Source organism: Chiloscyllium plagiosum, unplaced genomic scaffold (genome assembly GCF_037043375.1).
Source record: "Chiloscyllium plagiosum isolate Xiang-an unplaced genomic scaffold, Cpla_swu_hap1 HiC_scaffold_15, whole genome shotgun sequence".
Taxonomy (NCBI): domain Eukaryota; kingdom Metazoa; phylum Chordata; class Chondrichthyes; order Orectolobiformes; family Hemiscylliidae; genus Chiloscyllium; species Chiloscyllium plagiosum.
In genome coordinates this window covers 822,845-845,426 of record NW_028270153.1, presented here as the reverse complement: position 1 = coordinate 845,426, position 22,582 = coordinate 822,845, and the positions used below count along the sequence as shown (strand labels likewise).

Sequence of the window (22,582 nt, the reverse complement as noted above, 5' to 3'; positions counted from 1 at the left end):
GAGCATTTGAGGAATCTGGTTCTGTACACACTGGAACTTAGAAGGATGTGGAGGGTGGGTGGGTCGGGGGGGCGGGGGGGGGGGGGGGGCGGGGGGGGTGTGATCTGAGGACATAGAGAAGATGTTTCCACCAGTAGGACAGACTAGAACCTGAGGGCACAGCCTCAGAGTGAAGGGATGACCCTTCAGAACGGAGATGAGGAGGAATTTCTTCAGCCAGAGGGTGGTGACTCTGTGGAACTCATTGTTGCAGAGGGTTGTGGAGGCCAAGTCATTGAATGTCTTTAAGGCAGAGATAGATAGGGTCGTGATTAGTAAGGGGGGTGGTTAAGGGTTACAGGGAGAAAGCAGGAGAATGGGTTTGAGAGACAGATCAACTGCGATTGAATGGTAGGCAGACTTGATGGGCCAAATGGTCTAATTTAAAGATTAATAGTGAAAGAAGTGTAAATAGGGTGAATTTGTGATAAATTGGATACAGAAAGAGAAAGAGAAAACAAAAGAAAGATGACATTGGGGGAGAAAAGAGACAAAATCATAAAGTAAAAAAGCAATTAAAGTGAAAACTTTTACACTATAAAATCACCAATAACCATTCATAACCTGAAGGAATGAGGCTCCAAATATAAATTGACTCTTTCTGTAAAAACAAAAGACTTTTAATACTTATTTTTACATTGTTTAAGATAGGCTGTTAATTACTGGAGAAAGTGAGGACTGCAGATGCTGGATGTCAGAGTTGAGAGTGTGTTGCTGGAAAAGCACAGCAGGTTTTGCAGCATCCGAGGAACAGGAGAATTGATGTTTTGGGCATAAACGCCCCCTGATGAAGGGTTTTTTGGCTGAAATGTTGATCCTCCTATTAATTACTGGACTTAACTTTGTGATAAAGTTACTGACAGTGAATGTAAAGTTAAAAGTAAAGTTGCTATAGTCCTAGAGGACCACGTTCATATCAGACGGAGACAACTGGTGAAGATTTAACCTGAGGGTCAACACACCTTAGGTTACAGCAGAGGGTGAGAAGGAGAGTCCTTCATGGTGCAGGAATTGAACCCACATTGTTCGGATTGCTCTGCATTGCAAACCAACTGTCCAGCTAACCGAGCTGACTGCAGTGAAAGTACAAATTCATTAACTGCACAAAAATCACAAAAGGTTAAAGCTGAAGCGAATAATGAAACATCATAAATTATTCTGATTCAGGGGTATTGGATCCTTGCTGTAAGTTAATTAAACTCCTCATTGAGTATGAGTTTCATGGGTGGCATGGTGGCACAGTGGCTAGCACTGCTGCCTCACAGCGCCAGAGACCTGGGTTCAATTCCTGCCTCAGGCTGCTGACTGTGTGGAGTTTGCACATTCTCCCCGTGTCTGTGTGGGTTTCCTCTGGGTGCTCCGGTTTCCTCCCACAATCCAAAAATGTGCAGATTAGGTGAATTGGCCATGCTAAATTGCCCGTCGTGTTAGGTGAAGGGGTAAATGTAGGGGAATGGGTCTGGGTGAATTGCGCTTCGGTGGGTCGGTGTGGACTTGTTGGGCTGAAGGGCCCGTTTCCATAATGTAAGTAATCTAATCTAAAAAAAAAGCAGTGACCTGCCCTGCTAAAACTCCTCACCTGAGCCCTTTATAAAGCAGACCCTGGAATGTTTAGGGCTGATTTGCCAATCAGTGTTAGAACATAGAACTGTACAGCACAGGAACAGGCTCTTTGGCCTGTGACGTTGTGCCACACATGATGCCAAATTAAACTAATCCCTCCTGCCTGCTTTTGGTCCATATCCCTCCATTCCTTACATATTGATGTGCTTATCTAAAAGCCTCTTAAACCCACCCCCCCTCCCCCAACACCAATTGTATTTGCCTCCACCCCCACCCCTGGCAGCGGGTTTCACACTCCTACCACTCCTTGTGTAAAATACTTGCCCTTCACATCTCCCTTGAACTTTCCCCTCTCACCGTAAATGCAGGTTACCTAGTATTAGATATTCTAATTCTGGGAAACAGATTCTTTTATCTATGCAACTCATTATTTTATAGACTTTTATCAAGTTTCCCCTCAGCCTCCACCGCTCCAGGGAAAACAAGCCGTGATTTTCTAGCCTCTCCTTGTAGCTCATACCCTCTAATCCAGGCTGTATCCTGGTAAACCTCTTCTGCACCCTCTTCAAAGCCTCCACATTCTTCTTGTAATGTGGCGACTAGAATTAAATACAATACTCTAAGTGTGGCCTAATCATAAAGCTGTGAAATGACATCCAGACTTTTCAACTCAATTCCCTGACAAATAAAGGCAAGCAAGCCAAATGCCACCTTTACCACCCTATCTACTTGCGTGGCCACTTTCAGGGAGCTATGGACTCAACCCCAAGATTCCTCTGTACATCAATGCTGTTCAGAGTCTTGTCATTAACTGCATATTTTTCTTTAACATTTGATTTCCCGAAGTGCAGTATCTCACATTTACCTGGATTAAACTCCACTTGCTATTTCTCTGCCCATATCTGCATCTGAGCGATATCACACTGTATCCTTTGACAACCTTCTACACTCTCTGCACTCTACCGATCTTTGCAAACTTACTAACCTACCCATCTACATTTTCATCCAAATCAGTTATATATATCACTAAAAGCAGACATCTCAGTACGGATCCCTGCAGAACACCACTAGTCATGGTGTTTTTCCAGCCTGAAAAATACCCTTCAGGTATTTGGGGTGGCACAGTGGCTCACAGCGCTGGAGACCTGGGTTCAATTCCACACTTGGGTGACTGTTTGTGCAGAGTTTGCACATTCTCCCTGTGTCTGCATAGGTTTTCTCCAGATACTCCAATTTCATTCCACAGTCCAAAGATGTGCAGGTTAGGTGGATCAGCCAGGGTTGCAGGGAAAGGGTAGTAGATTGAGTCTGGGTGGGATGCTTTTCAGAGAGCCAGTGTGGACTTGTTGGGCCGAATAGCGTTTTTTCACACTGTAGGGATTGTATTCACGGCTATACTCTGCCTTTTATGGCCAAGCCAAGTCTGAATCCACACGGCCAATTCACCATGGATCCCATTCATCTTAATCTTCTGGATGAGCCTACCATGAGGGACCTTGTCGAAAGCCTTACTAAAATTCATGTAGACAACATCCACTGCTCTACCCTCATCGATCACCTTTGTCACCTCCTCGAAAAATTCAATCCAGTTGGTAAGACATTATCTGCCCCGCACTAAGTCATGCTGACTGTCCAGAATTAGGCCATGCTTTTCCAAATGCACATAAATCCTTTCCCTAAGTATTTTCTCCAATAGCTTCTCAACCACCAATATTCTGCAGTAAGTTTGACTCAGTGCATCACTACAACATTCCTCCCTTTAAATTCCAGTTCTCCCGTCATTTGATCAGCTCCAGAGAGAGCTAGACTAGTCTTAAAGCTCTGATCATTATGGTCTGGATTAAATTGTTGGATTAAATGATTCTTTGGGCACAAACTGATAGAGTCTGAAATCAATTAGATGTTAAGGAAATCCTCACGGATTATAAGAAATTGCCTTTATCACTTTCTTCAATGTTCTCTTTTCCAGACATGCTGCTGGTGAATAACAATCCTTTCGACTATCATTTCTGCTCACAAGGGGTTGTTACAGTTGATAATTTAGATGATGGGGAGGAACTGTCGGCAACTGATGTAAGTATTTCCTATTGGATTGCTCAAGCATTAAGCAAAATGCAAGGGTCAGACCCCAAAGCTCAGCCACAGTTATTTCCTGGTCTTCTTGAATTCCTCTACTCTCCTAACTTTCCATATCATCAGCCGGCCAGGCAGCATCCGAGGAGCTGGAGAGTCAATGTTTTGGAATGAGGAGCTTATGCTCAAAATACTTTTAGATCTCCAGCACATGCAGTCCTCATATTCTCATTTCCAAATCATCAGCCAGTCTCTAGTCTTCCCTTTCTTTTTAAAGTCCCTGAACGTGTTGCTTACTCCCAAGTCTATTCCCATGTTTTCTGAACTCCATATGTGGATCTTTCCAGTGAGGCTACTGCCACAATACCAAAACAACTCGACTCAAAGTCGCAAATAACATCCTGTCTGACAGTGAAAGGGGCCAACCTTCCCTCCTGTACCTGCAGATTTTGACCACCCCACCCTCTCCATTGTCATCTGACATGTATGTGGGTGTGTGTGTGGGAGTGTGTGTGTATGGGTATCTGTGGCTATTTGTGGGTGTGGCTGTGGGTGTGTGTCTGTGGCTGTGTGTAGGTGTGTGTGTATCTGTGGCTATGTGTGGGTGTGGGTGTGTCTGGGTATATCTGTGGCTTTGTAGTGTGGGAGGGTGTGTCTGTGGCTGTGGCTTTGTGTGGGTATGGGAGGGTGTGTGTGTGTCTATGGCTGTGTGTGGTTGTGGGAGGGTGTGTCTGTGTCTGTGGCTATGTGTAGGTATGGGAGGGTATACGTGTGTGTCTGTGGCTGTGTGTGGGTGTGGGAAGGTGTGTGTGTGTCTGTGGCTGTGTATGGGTGTGAGTGTAGGAGGGTGTGTCTGTCTGCGGCTGTGTGTGGGTGTGGGAGGATGTGTGTATGTGTCTGTGGCTGTGTGTGGGTGTGGGAGGGTGTGTCTGTGTCTGTGGCTGTGTGTAGGTATGGGAGGGTGTGCATGTGTGTAGGTGTGGGAGGGTGTGTGTTTGTCTGTGGCTGTGTGTGGGTGTGGGAGGGCGTGTCTGTGTCTGTGGCTGTGTGTGGTTGTGGGAGGGCGTGCCTGTGTCTGTGGCTGTGTGTGGGTGTGGGAGGGCGTGCCTGTGTCTGTGGCTGTGTGTGGGTGTGGGAGGGCGTGTCTGTGTCTGTGGCTGTGTGTAGGTGTGGGAGGGGGTGTCTGTGTCTGTGCCTGTGTGTAGGTATGGGAGGGTGTGCATGTGTGTCTGTGGCTGTGTGTGGGTGTGGGAGGGTGTGCATGTGTGTCTGTGGCTGTGTGTGGGTGTGGGAAGGCGTGTCTGTGTCTGTGGGTGTGTGTGGGTGTGGGAGGGTGTGTGTTTGTCTGTGGGTGTGTGTGGGTGTGGGAGGGTGTGTGTTTGTCTGTGGGTGTGTGTGGGTGTGGGAGGGTGTGTGTTTGTCTGTGGGTGTGTGTGGGTGTGGGAGGGTGCGTGTTTGTCTGTGGGTGTGTGTGTCTGTCTGTGGGAGGGTGTGTCTGTCTGTGGCTGTGTGTGGGTGTGGGTGAGATATGGTGGATGGGGATGGATGCTGTCACTCAGTTCCATCCTTATCTGCCCAATTACAGCCAGAAAATCACTTGCAATAGTTTCTCTTCCTGTTCTGACACCATTGCCGCTAATGTTCCGTGAAATGTCTTGGGATTTCCACCTATATTATAGGCTCTACATGAATACATGGCAAAATTACAAGTGGAATTTTCAAAACAATCTTTGCGATCTGTTGTTTTAAACAGAGATTTGGCATTTGCATCTCAATCATCAATTCCATATCCAAGTACACATCATGTATTGCTGGACAGGAGGGAGTCCTTTCACCCCTTAATCCTATTCTGCTATTCAGGGATATCATGACTGATCATACCTCAACACAAATGATGCACTGTGGTTCCCTATCCTCTCGTACAAACAATGTTTGACTACAAATGTGTCACTTGGCAAAACAGGCTGATTTGTCTTCGATGGTGTAACATTTCTTGAGTGTTGTTGAGGCTGCACCTATCCAGACAAGTGGGGAATATTCCATCACACTCCCAACTTGTGCTTCATAGATGTTGGACAGGCTTTGGGAAGTTAGGAGTCAAGATTAGAGTGGTGCTGGAAAAGCACAGCAAGTCAGGCAACATCCGAAGAGCAGGAAAATCGACGTTTTGGGCAGGAGCCTTTCCTGCTCCTCGGATGCTGCCTGACCTGCTGTGCTTCTCCAGCGCCAGTCTAATCTAGACTCTAATCTCCAGCATCTGCAGTACCCACTTTTGTCTTTGGGAAGTTAGGAGGTGAGTTACTCGCCACAGTATTCCTAGTTTCTGACCTACTGTTGTGGCACTGTGTTTATATGACTAAAAAAACAGAAAGTGCGAGAGAAACTCAGCAGTTCTGGCATCATCTGTGGAGAGAAAACATGTCATGATTGGAACTGGGGTGTGGGGATGGGTAAAAGACATGGAAGGAAGTGTGTCAGGCTGTCAAATTATTGGAACTCAATATTGAGTCCTGCAAAGTCCCCAAGTGGAAAATGGGATGCTGTTCCTCCAGCTTGTGCTGAGGCTTGCTTCAGCACTCTTGTTTTACATCAATAACTAGTCCAGTTCAGTGTCTGGTCAATAGAAACTCCCAGGATGTTGATAGTAGGAATTCAGTGATGGTGAAGTTGTTGAATATCAAGAGGCGGTGGTTGGACTCTCCCTTGTTAGAGATGGTCATTACCTGAAATTGTGTGGCATGAATATTACATGTGCCACTTGCCAGGCCAAGCCTGGACGTTGTCTAGGTCTCGCTGCATTTGAACATCAGTATCTGAGGAGTTGCAAATGCTGCTGAACATTGTTCAATTATCGGTGGACATCTCCACTTCTGACTTTATGATGGAGGGAAGGTCGTTGCTGAAGCAGCTGAAGATAGTTGGGCTCAGGATAAACAAATGGTCAATTTGTGCTGCCAATCCTGAGTGAATATTAGCACCTAAACAAGTCGACAGAAGGTCATAGTGTGACTAAGCAATGGAACACAGTCCGAGAATGATACAGTGATAAATATAGCAAGGAAGAAGCCTTGACACTTGTTTCTGCTTTGACTAGCATGCCATGGACATTCTGGGCTTCGAGACTGAAGAGAAATACGGCTGTTACAAAATTGTTGGATCGATCATGCACTTCGGAAACATGAAGTTCAAACAGAAACAACGGGAGGAGCAGGCAGAGCCAGATGGCACTGAAAGTAAGTCCCTGTCCTCAAATAATCACTGCCAGGGCACTTACAGCATGGGATTAGATACAGAGTAATGCTTCCTCTACTCTGTCCCCATCAAACACTCCCAGGACAGGGACTGCATAGGGTTAGATTCAGAGTAAAATTGAAGTGGTGTGAGGATGGGGATGAGGGAAGGGGGTGGATTTTGGGAGGGAGTTTCTGTCTCTGGGAGGGGAAGATTGGAGTGTTAGGAAAGAGGGTGTTGACGCTGAGGCGAGGCTCTGCGCCATGTTGGGATGAGGTTGTGAGGGGTCTGCTGGTTCTCACAATAACGGTGAGCATGTGTTCCCAGCGTAACAGTGAGCGTGTGTTTCCACGGTAATGGTAAGCGTCTGTTCCCAGGGTAGCGGTGAGTGTGTGTTCCCAGCGTAACAGTGAGCGTGTGTTCCCATGGTAACGGTGAGCGTCTGTTCCCAGGGTAACGGTGAGCGTGTGTTCCCATGGTGATGGTGAGTGTGTATTCCTAGGGTAACAGTGAGTGTGTTCCCAGGGTAACGGTGAACGTGTGTTCCCATGACAACTGTGAGTGTGTGTTCCCACAGTAACGGTTAGTCTGTGTTTCAGATGCTGATAAAGCTGCCTATCTGATGGGATTGAGCTCTGCTGATCTCCTGAAGGCCCTTGTTCACCCTCGAGTTAAAGTCGGCAATGAGTATGTGACCAAGGGACAAACGGTCGCCCAGGTGGGATTTCACACTGTCCAGCTTCAGAGTCCCCATTATCAAAAATAAACAGTTTACTTTTCTCTCTGCTTTGGACTCTCCAAATTGCTTGGGGCATCAAAAAGATGAAAAAGTGATAAACACCCCAAACCTCTCCCCCCCCCACCTCACTCCCCCTCACTGTCCTCTCACTCCCTCCCCCAACCGCCTCAACCCTACCTACAGTGCTGGTTTTCTTTGGCTTTAGTCAGACCAAACACAGACTCAAGGACAGGTTCATGGAACATTTATACTCCGCGAGCACTAACTAACCTGACCTTACTGTTACCATCAACTTTAATGCCTCTCCCAGCGACATGTCCATCCTTAGCCTCTTCCACTGTCAGAGTGAGGCCAAATGTAAACTGGAGGAACAACACCTGATAGTTCACCTATGGTGCTTACAACTCAATGGCCTCCACATCAACTTCACCACGTTCAAAATCCCTCCTCCCCCAGCCTTGTCCCATGCCTGGCCCCACCCCTCCTCCTCACCTCCCCTGACCTGACCGAACCTGTCCATCTTCCTACTCATCTATCTGCTCCACCCTTCTTACTGACCAATCACAATCATCCCCTACCTGCACCTACCTACCACCATCACTATCCTTCCCCCAGCCCTACCTCCCTCCTAATTATTTCTGGGCTCCTCTCCCATTCCTCAGTCCTGATGAAGGGGTTCAGCCTGAAAGGTTGACCTTGCTGCATCTCGGATGCTGTCTACACTGTTGCACTTTTCCAGTTTCACATCAAATGACTCTGACTTCCTTGCTGTCTTCTGATCAATTGGGTCAATGGGCTGAGGAGTGGCAGATTAAGTTTAATTTGGATAAAAGCAAAGTATTGCATTTTGTTGAAGCAAACAAGGACAGAATTTATACAATTAATGGTAGGGCCCTGGGTAATATTGTACACAGAGACACCTAGGGGCTCATGTACATAATTCTTTGACATTTGTGTCACAAGTAGACTGGGTGGTTAAGAAGGGATTTAGCGCACTTGCCTTCCGTGCTCAGACCTTTGAGTATAGGAGTTGGAATATCATGTTAAGGTTGTACAGGACATTGGTAAGATCTCTTCTGGAGTATTGTGTCCAGTTCTGGTCACCCTGTTATAGGAAGGACATTATTAAATTGGAGAAGGCTCAGAAAGGTTTACTAGGATGTTGCTGGGAATGGAGGGTTTGCGTTATAAAAATAGGGTAAACAGGCTGGGACTTTTTTCACTGGAGCATAGGAGATTGAGGGCTGACCTTATAGAGGTTTATAAAATAATGAGGGACATGATAAAATGAATGACAGGTGTATTTTCCCTAGGATGGGGGAATTTAAAACTAGGGGGAATATCTTTAAGTTGAGAAGAGAAAGATTTAAAAAAGACATGAGGAGCAACATTTTATACAGAGGGTGGATTGAGTGTGGAATGAACTTCCAGAGGAAGTGGTAGATGGAGGTACAGTTACAATGTTTAAAAGATATTTAGATAAGTATACGAATAAGGCATTTTTGGAGGGATATGGGCCAAGTGCAGGCAGGTGAAACTAATTTAGTTTGTGATTTTGATCAGCAGGGTTTGTTTTATGCTGTATGACTCTCTGACTGCAGAGCAGAAGGAGGCCATATGACCCATTATATTGGCTGCCAGCAATCTGCAATGTAAATGGATTGGGTCCCACTCTCCCCCTGCTTCCCCATCACTATGTAAAACTTGATCTCTCCAAGTGTTTTTTTGGAAGCCTTGATTGAGTCTGCCATAACCATGAACTCTGACCTTACTCATCAGCCTGTCATGTAGTACTTTATCAAACACCTTCTGGAAATCCATGTACACCACATCAACAGCATTACCCTCATCAACACTCTCTGTTATCTCATCATAAACTTCAGCAACTTAATTAAATATTGTTTTCTGTTAAATCTATGTTAGTAACAAAAACAGAAAATGCTGCAGAAACAGGATTTATGTTTCAAGTATTGGCCTCAAAACATTAACTGTTTCTCTCTCTATGGACTCCGCCAGACCTACTGAATTTCTCCAGCAGTTCGAATCCCACTTAGGAACAGGGCTACCAATGGTCTGGTAATTTTGCTGTGAATGATCACTTTGATCTTAAGTCTTTCCCACTGCAGAGATTCAATGACTGGCCTGCAGTTGCTGAGTTTTACCTTACACTCCAACACATTTTTAAACAAGGATGGAACATTTGCAATTCTCCAGTCATCCAGCAGCAGCCCTGTTCCTAAGTGGGATTCGAACTGCTGGAGAAATTCAGTAGGTCTGGCGGCGTCCATAGAGAGAGAAACAGTTAATGTTTTGAGGCCAATACTTGAAACATAAATCCTGTTTCTGCAGCATTTTCTGTTTTTGTTTCCATTCTCCAGAATCTGCAGTGTTTTGGTTTTGTTGAGGATTGGATGATTATTGCCAGCAAATCAGAAGTTCCATCCTGAACTGCCTCAGTAGTTTTGTGTCTGATCTGGGTCTGAGTGATATATCGATATAGGGAAGGTTTGCTATTCCTGAGATGTCACTTTCTTTTCCTTCAGGTAATCTACGCTGTGGGTGCCCTTGCCAAAGCTACTTATGATCGAATGTTTAAGTGGCTGGTTTTACGCATTAACAAGACCTTGGATACTAAATTATCCAGGCAGTTCTTCATTGGAGTGTTGGACATTGCAGGCTTTGAGATATTTGATGTGAGTCTTGAACAACATGAATAATTCATTTCTATACCTCTCTTGTAAAATAGAAAACATAGAAGCAACAGAGTATCCATGGTTTTGCAAAGAGCCAAGAGTAGACAAAATGGGCTAAATTGCCTCATGCTGTAAACACCACTGGATCCATATTCCAATCAATCAGACAGCTGCTTCATTTTGCTCATGTTTGCATGCCTGGCTTTGGGTGATAGGAGTGTTAAAGGTGCCCCTACCACCATCAGCAACCTCCTAGCACTCTCTGTCTCTCTCTCTCTCTCTCTCTCTGTCTCTCTCTCTCGATGACACAATTGTCACACCCTAAGCCACAGCATGTCGGAATCTGCAGATAATAAGTTGAGTTATCTCCCTTTGTCACAAAGTACCAGGTACAGAGATTACACAATGAATAATTATTAAATTTCTCTCTGTCTTTCTCTCTCTCTATATCCATCCATCCCTCTCTCTGTTCGTCTCTTTCTCTCCTTTTTCTCTTTTTATCTAATTCATTCTATCCATCCCTTTATTCTTTCACTCCCATTCCCTGTCTCCCTCTTTCCCTCTTTCAACTCTCTCCCTCCCTCTGTCTCATCGTCCTTCCTTCTCTCTTCCACTGTCTCCCTCTCTCTCTCTTGCCCCTATCTTTCTCTGTCTCCTGTCTCTTCCTGCCACTTCCTCTCTTTGTATTTTTCTTCCCCCCTCCTTCCACCTGCTCCTTTCCCTCTCTCTCCCTCCCTCCTCTCTCTCCTTCCCTCCCCTTCTCTCGCCTACTGCTCCCCTCTCCTCTGCTATCTCTCTCTATCTGCCTCTCACCATCGCCCTCTCTCTCTTGCCCTCTTTCTCCCTCTCTCTGGTCCGACAGTATAACAGTTTCGAGCAGCTCTGCATCAACTTTACGAATGAGAAGCTGCAACAGTTTTTCAACCACCACATGTTTGTGTTGGAGCAGGAAGAGTACAAGAGGGAAGGCATCGACTGGGTCTTCATTGATTTTGGCCTCGATCTTCAGGCTTGTATCGATCTGATTGAAAAGGTAGAAACTTTCACAAAACATTCATCCCTTTCAGTTAAATGATAGCAGGTCATTGTTAGACAATCAATATCATATCATTTTGAGCATTTTGTGTGGAAAATCATTCTTTCAGATGACAGATGACAGCCTAGGCTTGATCCACTCACCCTCCCTATTCCTGGATCACAGAAATCTCAGCGAGTCCCTTTCCCTAAACCCAGTGCTCATTCACTGACACTGGCTACTACTCGCAAAATCTCACCAATCAAAACTTAGCAGCCTTCTTTACTAATGTCACAGTGGCCACCTCTCCCTAGCTCTGTCACCTTCTCTGGACCCTACACCCCTCCCTATCTTTGTAACTTCCTCTGGCCCCTGCACCCGTCCGTATTTCTGTAACCTCCTCCGGACCCTACACCCCTGCCTACCTCTGTAACCTCCCCCAGTCTGCACCCCCTCCCTATCTCTGTCAACTCTTCCAGCCCCTACACCCCCTCCCTATCTCTGTAAACCCTTCCAGCCCCTATAGCCCTATATCACCTCCTCTAATTCTGCACAAGGCCTATTGCTTAACCATGGCTGGTCATGCAACCAACTAGGAGGAGAAAGTGAGGACTGCAGATGCTGGAGATCATAGCTGAAAATGTGTTGCTGGAAAAGCGCAGCAGGTCAGGCAGCATCCAAGGAGCAGGAGAATCGACGTTTCGGGACGTTTCGGGAAGAAGGGCTTATGCCCGAAACGTCGATTCCCCTGTTCCATGGATGCTGCCTGAGCTGCTGCGCTTTTCCAGCAACACATTTTCAGCATGCAACCAACTACTTAAGGTTCCAACCTCTAGATCTCCCTGAGTATCTCCACCTCTGCCTGGATTTCTGTCCCTGAGATTTTACACCACTTCTCTCCCTCTCTCCCCTTCTCTCTTTCTCCCTTAAGATGTTTCTTCCACCAATGAAAATGCAGTTCAGTCTCAGCCGGGTGAAACGTGCTGGAGCATAATCAGGAGGGATAATCTTGGCTCTGGACAGGGCCAGGACAGTGACAGGAATCAACTCCTGGGAAATATTTGAAAGGGAGGGAGTTGGTGAGGAAGAGGGCTGTCCAGTTCTGATTGTCAACTGATTTTGTGTTTGATGCAGCCAATGGGCATTCTATCGATCCTGGAGGAGGAGTGTATGTTCCCGAAAGCCACTGACATGTCATTCAAAGCAAAACTGTACGACAATCACTTGGGGAAATCACCCAATCTCCAGAAACCACGGCCTGACAAAAAACGCAAATATGAGGCTCATTTTGAGTTGGTTCATTACGCTGGAGTGGTAAGTGTGAGAAATGTATGTTTGAGAGTGTGTCCAAATGAGGAGAGAGTAAATACTTGGTAAATTGAGACTGACCGCACATCAATTTTATATCTTTAATTTAACATCATCTCCATAAGGAGAGAAACAGAATTTTTTGTGGTTGGTTTTGCGATTCAGATTTATTTGGATTTTCCCACAGGTCCCTTACAATATTATTGGATGGCTCGACAAAAACAAGGACCCGTTAAACGAGACTGTGGTGGCAGTTTTCCAGAAATCTTCAAACAAACTGTTGGCAGCTTTGTATGAATCATACGTCAGTGCTGAATTAGGTGCATTTTTTAAAATTTGTAAAATTGGGACTTTTTTTAAACAGGCTCCTTCAGGTTAAAATTTTCCTTTAGTTAGTGCAATGGCCTTCATCAACCCTGACCTTGCTCCTGATACTAGTCCCAAACCTGAACTCAAAACACCAGCCCCAATTCTCTCCCTGGTTTTGACTCTAAACCCTGACCTTGAGATTGACCTTTAAGATCCTGAGCTCTAACTACTCACCCAATCCTGATCCCAAAATAGGATTTGAACCCCTGACCCCAAATCCCAATGTTGACTTCTGAGCCTGATCTTAATGGTCCCCATCAGCAGCAGCTCGTAGAGGTTACAGTTAGAGTCAGTTCCAGATCTCTGTCCTCTGAATCCTTGTTGGTCAAGAAATAGAGGAATGAACTGATTTCCAAGATCTTAACCCAGAATCAGTATAAATCAATTTTAATTAAGCTTTAAGACAAGCCACAGCCTGGCCTCTCACTGGGGACTGTTTTGGTCTTTCTGTTTTTTTAAGCCAGTGACTCAATATCTAATTCACTTCATTCAGACTGACCCAGGGTTATCGTAGGCTGAGTTTCCTGCTATAAGCAGTTGCATCCACAGATAGATAGCCCTCGAATGGATAATTTATTATTTTTAATTTTCTCTCTTCATTCCAGCCATGGAGCAGAGCAAGACTGGCCAAAAGGAAAAACGCAAGAAAGCTGCCTCTTTCCAGACTGTCTCTCAGTTACATAAAGTAAGTCTCCTCTGTTTCTTTCAATCCAGCATCAAATAGGCCTCTTGTGCGTATCCCAGCCGGTCAAATGTTAGCCACCCTGTCAGGGTAAAGACTGGCCTGCTGTCTACCAGATGCAGCTGGCAGAATTCTGAGATTTCTTTCACAGCAAACAGTGTAACTTGGCAAGACATGACCCCACCAATACCAATAGGACAATGAAAATTGTAATTTCCACCTTTGAGAATCTTGGATTGAAATATGAAGCTTTGTTCATAGTTTGTTATTAAATAATCTAAAATTCATATATTTAATAATGGGGGCAGTTTGAATCTGTGCTACAGGTTAGGAAATGGATAGAATTGGGAGCAATGTTGGTTTAAAGACCTCTCTCTTATGACCCGGAAATATTGGACATGATTTAAAAAACAGCATTCTGCCTGATTCCAAACTTCAGGAAAATGGTCCCTTTCTGTTAATTCAAATTCCCTTCATTGAAATGATCGAATAATTTTAAATTCTACTTCCAGATTTGCAGATTACTCTATAATTCACTTTTTTTTCATTCAATTTATGAGGTTTTGAAATGATTTTGTAGAAAGATTACTCAGATTTGATGAAATGGCTGAATAGCAGAGTGTGAGTCTCTGTGTCTTGATCAGAAACAGAGTCAGGTGATATTTTCTTTCTTGGAATATTCACTGTCATAATTTGTACTTTCTAATCTGTAAAAACACAAACATGAGGCAAAGATAGACAATTCCAAAAAAAATCTGCCATTGCACATGTCACAGGAAAAGATTTCCTGACAGTTATTGGATTTTAACCCCATTAAGACAGTGAAGATCCCCCTAAATAGACAGAGCACGGATATACAGAACTCTCTCAAGGCCTGTTATCTACTGCATTGATATCATTCATATGTATTCCCAAAACTGTCTAACCCTGACTGTTCAGATTGTCAGCTCCCAGCTGGGTCTGAGTTTTGCATTTAAAATCAATGGTAACATTTATTTCTAATCTCATTCTCCAATGAGCAGAGGCGTAGGTTCTTCAGCCAATAATTAACCCTGAATTCAGGAGCCAAAGCCCTGAGCAGCATTGATAGCACTATGCCCTCTCCCAAGAGGGAGAGAGATGGACAGACATATAGACAGAGGGAGATAGAGAGAGAGAGATAGTGTGGCACCCTCTCCCACTTGTTTCCAAAGCAGTGTTTACAGTGAATGAGATTCTTCAAAATGAACTAAAAGCCTTTCCTCAGATGCGTTTATGGAAAACCATTCACATCATGTGGTAGGTAAGCCTAACATCTGTGGTGGGTAAGTTACGTGAGAAGATTCTGAGGGATAAGATATACAGGCATTGGGAAAGACAGGGTTTGATAAGGAGCAGTCAGCATGGCTTTCTGCATGGGAGATCATGCCTCACAAATTTGTTTGAGTTCTTTGATGAAGTGAACAGGAAGATTAATGAGGGCAGGGTGGCGGATGTAATCTGTAAGGACTCAGTGGGACCTTTGCTAAGGTTCCACATGGTAGGATGCTCTGGAAGGTTAGATCACAGGGAATCCAAGAAGCGCTGGCAAATTGGATACACTTGGCTTGATGATAGGAAGCAAAGGGCAATATTGGAAGGATGCTTTTTGGACTGGAGGCCTGTGACTAGTGGAGTGCCTCAGGGATCGTTGCTGTGCCCATTACTGTTGTTATCTATATCAATGTTTTGGATGAGAGTATACAAGGCATGATTAATAAGTTTGATGTCCTGATGAAGAGCTTATGTTCAAAACATTAACTCTCCTGCTCCCTGGATGCTGCCTGACTGGCTGTGCTTTTTCAACACCACACTCTTCGATTCCCAGCATCACTTTCTCCTAAATGATTAGTAAGCTTGCAGATGGCACTAAAATAGGTGGTATTGTGGACAGAGAGGAAGGTTATCAGAAATTGCAGCAGGATCTTGATCAGCTGGGGAAGTGGGCCGAGAAACAGCAAATGGAGTTTAATTTAGATAAGTGTGAGGTCTTGCATTTTGGAAAGTCAAATCAAGGTGGGAGTTCCATGGTGAATGGTAGGGCCGTAAGGGGTGTAGTGGAACAGAGGGACCTTGGAGTTCAGGTGCACAGTTCCCTGAAAGTGGAATCACAGGTAGACAGGGCAGTGAAGAACGCTCTTGGCACTGTGGCCTTCATCAGTCAGTGCACTGAGTATAGAAGTTGGGAAGTTATGTTGCAGTTATACAGGACATTGGTGAGGCCGCACTTGGAGTAATTTGTTCAGTTTTGGTCACATAGGAAGGATGTTATCAAACTGGAAAGATGAAATTTGCAAGGCTGTTGCCAGGACTCAACAGTCTGAGTTATAGAGAGAGATTGGACAAGCTAGGACTTTTTTCTTTAGAGCGTAGGAGACTGAGGGGGGATCTTATAGAGGTGTGTAAGATCACGAGAGGCATGGATAGGGTGAATGCACTGAATCTTTTTCTCAGTGTTAGAGGGCATCAGTTTAAAGTTAGAGGGGGAAGGATAAAAGTGAACTTGAGGGGCAACTTTTTTTACACAGAGGGTGGTACGCATATGGAATAAGCTGCCAGTGGAAGTGGTTGAGGTAGGTACATGAAGAACATTTAAAAGGCATGTGGACAAATACATGAATAAGAAAGGTTTAGAAGGATATGGGCCAAGTGCAGGGAATTGGGGTTAGCATGGATGGACATTTTGGTCAGTATGGACCAGTTTGGGCCAAAGGGCCTGTCTCTGTGCTGGAGGACTCCATGACTGTATCAGCCACAAACAGCCCTGCCTCTGTCTGTCTCTGTCTCTCTCTCTGTCTCTCTCTCTGTCTGTCTGTCCCTCTCTCTCTCACACACACACATTGTAATGTGTGAATACTTATCAGTATTTTGCTCAAAAAATAAATACATCATCAGTAGAAGTGATGAACTTCATCATGTGAGAGTTGTGTGAATTGGCTCAGTCAGACAATGAAACCAGAGCTGTCCTGGAACACTGCCATTTTCCATTTAAAAACCCCCTTTAGTGGTCAGTGTCACAATGTTAGTCCCTTTGTTGAGAATCACTAACTGCCCAAATATCTCGTGCTTTGATCAGTAGATACCAGACATGGCTTTCGACCTTTACTCCCAGGCAGTTGTACAGATCATCCCAGTCTTACCCATTTGCTAAGACCTCTTGGAGGCAGCTTGGCTCAGTGGGAATACTGGGATTAAAGATGGATGATATTAAATGGCCTAAAAGCCTTCCTCATCCGAACTAACCTAATGATTGCTTTCTGAACTGACAATGAGATGAAGGTAGTTAAGACTTGCAGTGATGTTTAGCTAATTTATGAATGAACATCACTTTAAGTCTGTGCTATCTTTCTATCTCACTATCTGCTGAAGGGTAAAATGTGGTAAGTACAGAAAGATATGATGGTTGGACAAATCCCGACGGGCAAAACCGTAATTTCATCTCAATAATCGCAACCTGATCCCAAATCTGATATATATCCCTTTGCAATTAATAGAGCTCTGGACAACCAGAGAAATATCACAACATCACCCACTAAACTTGAAAAATCCCTATTAACCAGAGAGATTCTTAGCAGAGGATTTTTTATTAACCAGAAAGAATTCCCCATTAACTGCAGCATTCCCTGTAAACCAGACAAACTCTTCTATTAACCACAGGGAATGTTCTTTTAACCAGAGAATTTCCTATTAACCAGATAGAATCCTGTATTAACTAGAGGATTCCTTATTAACCAGGCAGAATCTATGTTAAGTACATGCTTGCACAAGCGAGTTGGTGACCTCACAGCCTCAGCATGAGTCAGGGATCAGGGTGGGTGGGAAGGTCAAGATAGCAGAAAGTTTGGGGAAGAGTGATTTTGGCTTGTTTCTGTCTGAAAGATGGATTGTTAGGAATAGAATTGTTCAGCAGATTCTGCTGCTAAACTTGTCAAGTGTGACTGGTTAAAGAAGCTGACTGGTGTCACAACGTTTCTTCTCTCATTGCTTTAGGAGAATCTCAACAAACTGATGACCAACCTGCGATCCACTCAGCCTCACTTTGTGCGATGCATCATTCCCAATGAAACCAAGACTCCAGGTACTTGCTCTATTCATACTTTTTCTAGATTGTTCTTTAGATGCATTTCTGAGGGAGCTTTGAGGATTTCTTGGCTAGGGATTGACCAATGGGACATTTCTCATCCCATGACCTCTCTCTGCCCACTTCTGTGAACACAATGAGTCATACTCACTCCTCTCCCAGGTGAGATCAAGGGAGTTTTCCACAATGTCCTGACCAATACACAGCCCTCAACCAACAAACTAAAAGAGATGATCAAATTCTTGCTGTTTGTGTGAGCTTGCTGTGCACATTTTGGCTGCAATACAACAACAACTGCACATTAACAGTTTTTAATGAGATGTAAAGTGTTTTGTGACATGGAAACATAAGAAGAGAGGTGTGGGAGTAGGTCATTTGGTTCTCTGAGCCTGCTCCACCATTTGTTATGATCATGACTGATCATCCAACTGAATAGTCTGTTCTGCTTTTTTACCCCATACCCTTTGATCTCTTTAGGCCCAAGTACTGTAACCAATTCTTCCTTGAAAACATTTAGTGTTTTGGCCTAGACTGCTTTCTGAGGTAGTGAATTCTCCAGGCTCCCCACTCTCTGGTGAAGACATTTCCCCCCATTTCTGTCCTAAATGGAATCCTCAGACTGTGGCCTCTGGTTTCATCGTGAAGTCATGATGATGTTATATAAAAGTAAACAAAGGAACAAAAGAGATGTACAGCACAGGAACAGATCCTTCAGTCCTCCAAGCCTGTGCCGATCATCATGCCCTAACTAAACTATAAAACAAACCTTCTCCCCTTGTTTAGTCCATATCCCTCTATTCCCTGTCTATCATTGTAACCATCCAGATGCCTCTTAAATCTGCCAACGTGCCTGCTTCCACCACCTCTTCTAGCAATGCCCTCCAGGCTTTTACAATTCTCTGCATGAAAACTTCCCTTGTACATCTCCCTGAAACTTCCCTCTCTCCCCTCAAACCTGTGTCCCTTTGTAATTGAAACTGCAAACCTGGGAAAAAGCCTCTGTCTGTCCCCCCTATCTATGCCTATCATAATTCTGTAGGCCTCTCTCAGCCACTATTTCCAGTGAAAACAATCCTAACCTTTTAAAACTTTCCTCTTAAAGCCTTGGTTTGTGATGAGATCACTAATTGCTGAGACAACCATGGCTGTTGTGACCTATCACCCCGGTCAGAGATTGAACCACTCACTGATCACTCTTCTAGATGTATCTTGTTCCTGTTCAAAGGGTTGCAATTGAGAGGCTCCTGATAATGAGACTGTGTTAATGGTGGGTTCGTTTGGTCAATCTGACCCTAAACTTGTACCTTTTCCAGGTGCAATGGACCCATTCTTGGTCCTTCACCAGCTGCGGTGTAATGGTGTCCTTGAAGGAATCCGGATTTGCCGGAAAGGTTTCCCAAACAGAGTACTTTATGCTGACTTCAAGCAGCGGTAAGTACTAGCTGTACCAAAGCACCCAATCTTTCTGCCTGTGGCTCACTCTGACAGCCTTAAATGGTGAACGTGAAATCCCATGATCGTTGTGTTTCATTCTATTAATAGCTAAGGCAGAGCTAAGGAATAAACCAGAACAGAAATTGCTGGAGAAATTCATTGTTGGAGAAAGAAAGAGTAAAGTTTCGAGTCCAGGGATCCCTCTCCAGAACTGAGCAATGTGAAGAAATTGACACAAAATGTTTTGTAATCAGGGAATTGTGGTAACTAAATGTCATTGACTTAATCAGTGTAGGAGCTCATGCTGATTCACTTGGTGTAATACACTCCCTTTTAGAAAGCCCCAGTGAAACCCTGTACTCCTGTAACCTAAACAGTACCATTGCCCTTATTCTTGGAGGATTATGGTGGCTGAATTTTAATTAAAACCCAATCAATTCAGGAGGTCATAAGAATCATTTTGGGGTTTCACACTCCACATTGGGAGAGCTCTACAAAAAACATGCCTCATACATGCACACACAGACAGACACACATTGACACTCACATGCACACACAGACAGACACACATTGACACTCACATGCACACACAGGCAATCATACATAAACACATGCACATATGCACAAACATGCAGACACACACACAAACTCAATTTATTCTAAAAGAATGAGGAGAAGCAAAATAACATTAAACCTGAATTCTAAAGGGAGTGAGGAACAGTGAGTCCCAAGTGCTTATGTTCCCAAATCATTAAATATAGCAGGGCAAGTTGGTAAAGTGGTTAAAATGCATGTGGAATTCAGAGATTTAATAATATAGAGCAAGGAGGTTATAGAATCAGAGAATCCCTGCAGTGTGGAAGTAGGCCATTTGATCCATCAAGTCCACATTGACCCTCCAAAGAGCATTTCACCCAGATCCAACCCCATCTCTGTAACTCTGCATTTTCCATGGCTAACTCACCCAGCCTGGGCATCTCTGGACAACTTAGCACGGCCACTCCACCTTAACCTGCATGCCTTTGGACTGTGGGAGGAAATCGGAGCACCCGGAGGAAACCCACACAGACAGTCACCCGAGGCTGGAATCAAACCCAAGGATCCCTGGTGCTGTGAGACAGCAGTACTAACCATTGAGCCACTTTCCATGCTGTACATATCTATGACTCTATGACTCAATGCTGCCCTGTTATGGTAACCTTCTTTAAGACACTGGTTCGGTCTCAGCTGGAACTGTGTCTAATTCTGGGCACTACCCTTTGGGAAGGATGTGATAGTGCTGGAGATATGATCCATAGGATTAGTGCCAGGCATTTCAGTGATGTGGAGAGTTGGAGAAGCTGATCTTCCTTTTACTTCTTGATGTTCAAGATTCTAATGAGGATTATTCTGCTGCCAAACCTGGCCCAGCCATTCATTATCATGGAATTCCAACGTAATGACAGTCACTATACTCCAAATGGAATTCAAAATGTGATGTGCTGAGAGATATTTGGATTAATGGATATTATTTATAATCCACAGATATACCAGTATTTTTGATGTGTGTTTAGCAGCACACCTATCCTGGTCCCTCATCCTGTCTCCTTTCTCCATTGACAGATACCGTATTCTCAACCCATCTGCTGTTCCTGAAGACAAGTTCGTTGACAGCAGAAAAGCAACAGAGAAATTGCTGGGCTCTCTCGATATCGATCACACGCAGTATAGGTTTGGTCACACAAAGGTAAAGAGATGGGTGAAAACACCAAGAACAATTGCCATTCATTCACTTTCCAAAGAATCAAAATTTGCCTTTCCCATTGCACAGATTGTACACCCATTGATGTCTTCAAATTCAAAATATTATTTGTGAAATATTTATCCTTAACCTTGATCTGTATATGACAGGTAATAAAATTAGACATTAATCTGGGCCCCTCCTTACAGTGTTTTCCTCCCCTTTCTGACATATGCTTTAATTATTTTTATTTTTATAACATTCTGTTTATTAAATTGAAATCTTCCTGTTCTTGTTCACTGTGTTCTCAGTCCTGGGAGGGTCAGTTAGCTCAGTTATGGAAATGTGTTGCTGGAAAAACGCAGCAGGTCAGGCAGCATCTAGGGAACAGGAGAATCGACGTTTCGGGCATTAGCCCTTCTTCAGGAATGGTCGAGTTGCAGGGAATGTAGATAGCGGCGCATGGCTGCAAGCGTGGAGCGGAGGATCCGGAGGGACGTCTGTTGCTGGAGGCTTCGGATTTGTTGTAGGTACTGGTTGTCCTGGTTGGGTCCAAGTTTTGTTGGTCGGAATGTAATCCGGAGTCCGTGCGGGATAAGTCGGTTCCGTAGGCAGGTGCTGAGGAAGGAGATATGGCTGTGGTAGCGAGTCTGTTTGAGAATGTGGCTGAAGAGCTTCTGTGCAGAGGAGATGACCTGGGGGGTGCAGTGAGAGAGGGACTCACTGAAACCTTTGTAGAGGGAGAAAGAGAGCTTCTTCAAGGAAGGCATCCTTGTAAGAGGATTCGCAGTAGGTTGAAATCTTTGAGGAGAAAGTGAGGTCTGCAGATGCTGGAGATCAGAGATGGAAATGTGTTGCTGGAAAAACGCAGCAGGTCAGGCAGCATCTAGGGAACAGGAGAATCGACGTTTCGGGCATTAGCCCTTCTTCAGGAATCCTGAAGAAGGGCTAATGCCCGAAACGTCGATTCTCCTGTTCCCTAGATGCTGCCTGACCTGCTGTGTTTTTCCAGCAACACATTTCCATGTCTGATCTCCAGCATCTGCAGACCTCACTTTCTCCAGTTAGCTCAGTTGGCTAGACAGCTGGTTTGCAGTGTAGTGTAATGCCAACAGCATCAGCATCTCCCCAAGGGGGAAGGATATGCAGAGTTAGAGAGCTAAGGTAAGAGATAGATAGCTACAGAGAGAGAGAGAGAGAGAGAGTGGTGTGGTGGTGGGGACAGGCGCGGGAGCAGAGAGGAACATATAGGGAGAGAGCAGATGGAGATCCCAGTGTCTGAGCGTTAAAGTTGAGAGATGATCTTTGCTGAGTAAATGAGATTTTGTGCTTGGCAGGGTAAGTTGTTTGTGCAATCTGCTCCTGAATTGCGATGTTTCTTGTGAACTAGGTGTTCTTCAAAGCTGGCTTGTTGGGCCAGCTGGAAGAAATGCGAGATGAGCGATTGGCAAAGATCCTGACAATGATCCAGGCTCGTAGCCGAGGATATTTGATGAGAATTGAGTATCAGAAAATGATCGCCAGACGGTAAGCCTCAACTGTCAATGGAACTGTTGAGAATGACAAATGTAAATCCATGAAAAGGTATTCATGACCTGTCACAAATCACTGTCACTC

At 44.6% G+C, this 22,582-nt stretch overlaps 1 protein-coding gene across 1 annotated transcript in view; it reads left to right on the top strand.

The window, feature by feature from the left end:
- Window positions 1-22,582, top strand: part of LOC122560342 (myosin-7-like) — an 88,748-nt gene that overhangs the window by 15,390 nt on the left and 50,776 nt on the right. The window contains exons 11-22 of the mRNA XM_043710989.2: window positions 3,572-3,675; window positions 6,770-6,908; window positions 7,506-7,624; window positions 10,189-10,338; window positions 11,201-11,371; window positions 12,488-12,667; window positions 12,849-12,981; window positions 13,636-13,715; window positions 17,721-17,808; window positions 19,125-19,242; window positions 20,848-20,971; window positions 22,356-22,492. Coding sequence (XP_043566924.1) covers window positions 3,572-3,675; window positions 6,770-6,908; window positions 7,506-7,624; window positions 10,189-10,338; window positions 11,201-11,371; window positions 12,488-12,667; window positions 12,849-12,981; window positions 13,636-13,715; window positions 17,721-17,808; window positions 19,125-19,242; window positions 20,848-20,971; window positions 22,356-22,492 — 1,543 coding nt within the window. The remainder of the gene's footprint in view (window positions 1-3,571; window positions 3,676-6,769; window positions 6,909-7,505; window positions 7,625-10,188; window positions 10,339-11,200; window positions 11,372-12,487; window positions 12,668-12,848; window positions 12,982-13,635; window positions 13,716-17,720; window positions 17,809-19,124; window positions 19,243-20,847; window positions 20,972-22,355; window positions 22,493-22,582) is intronic.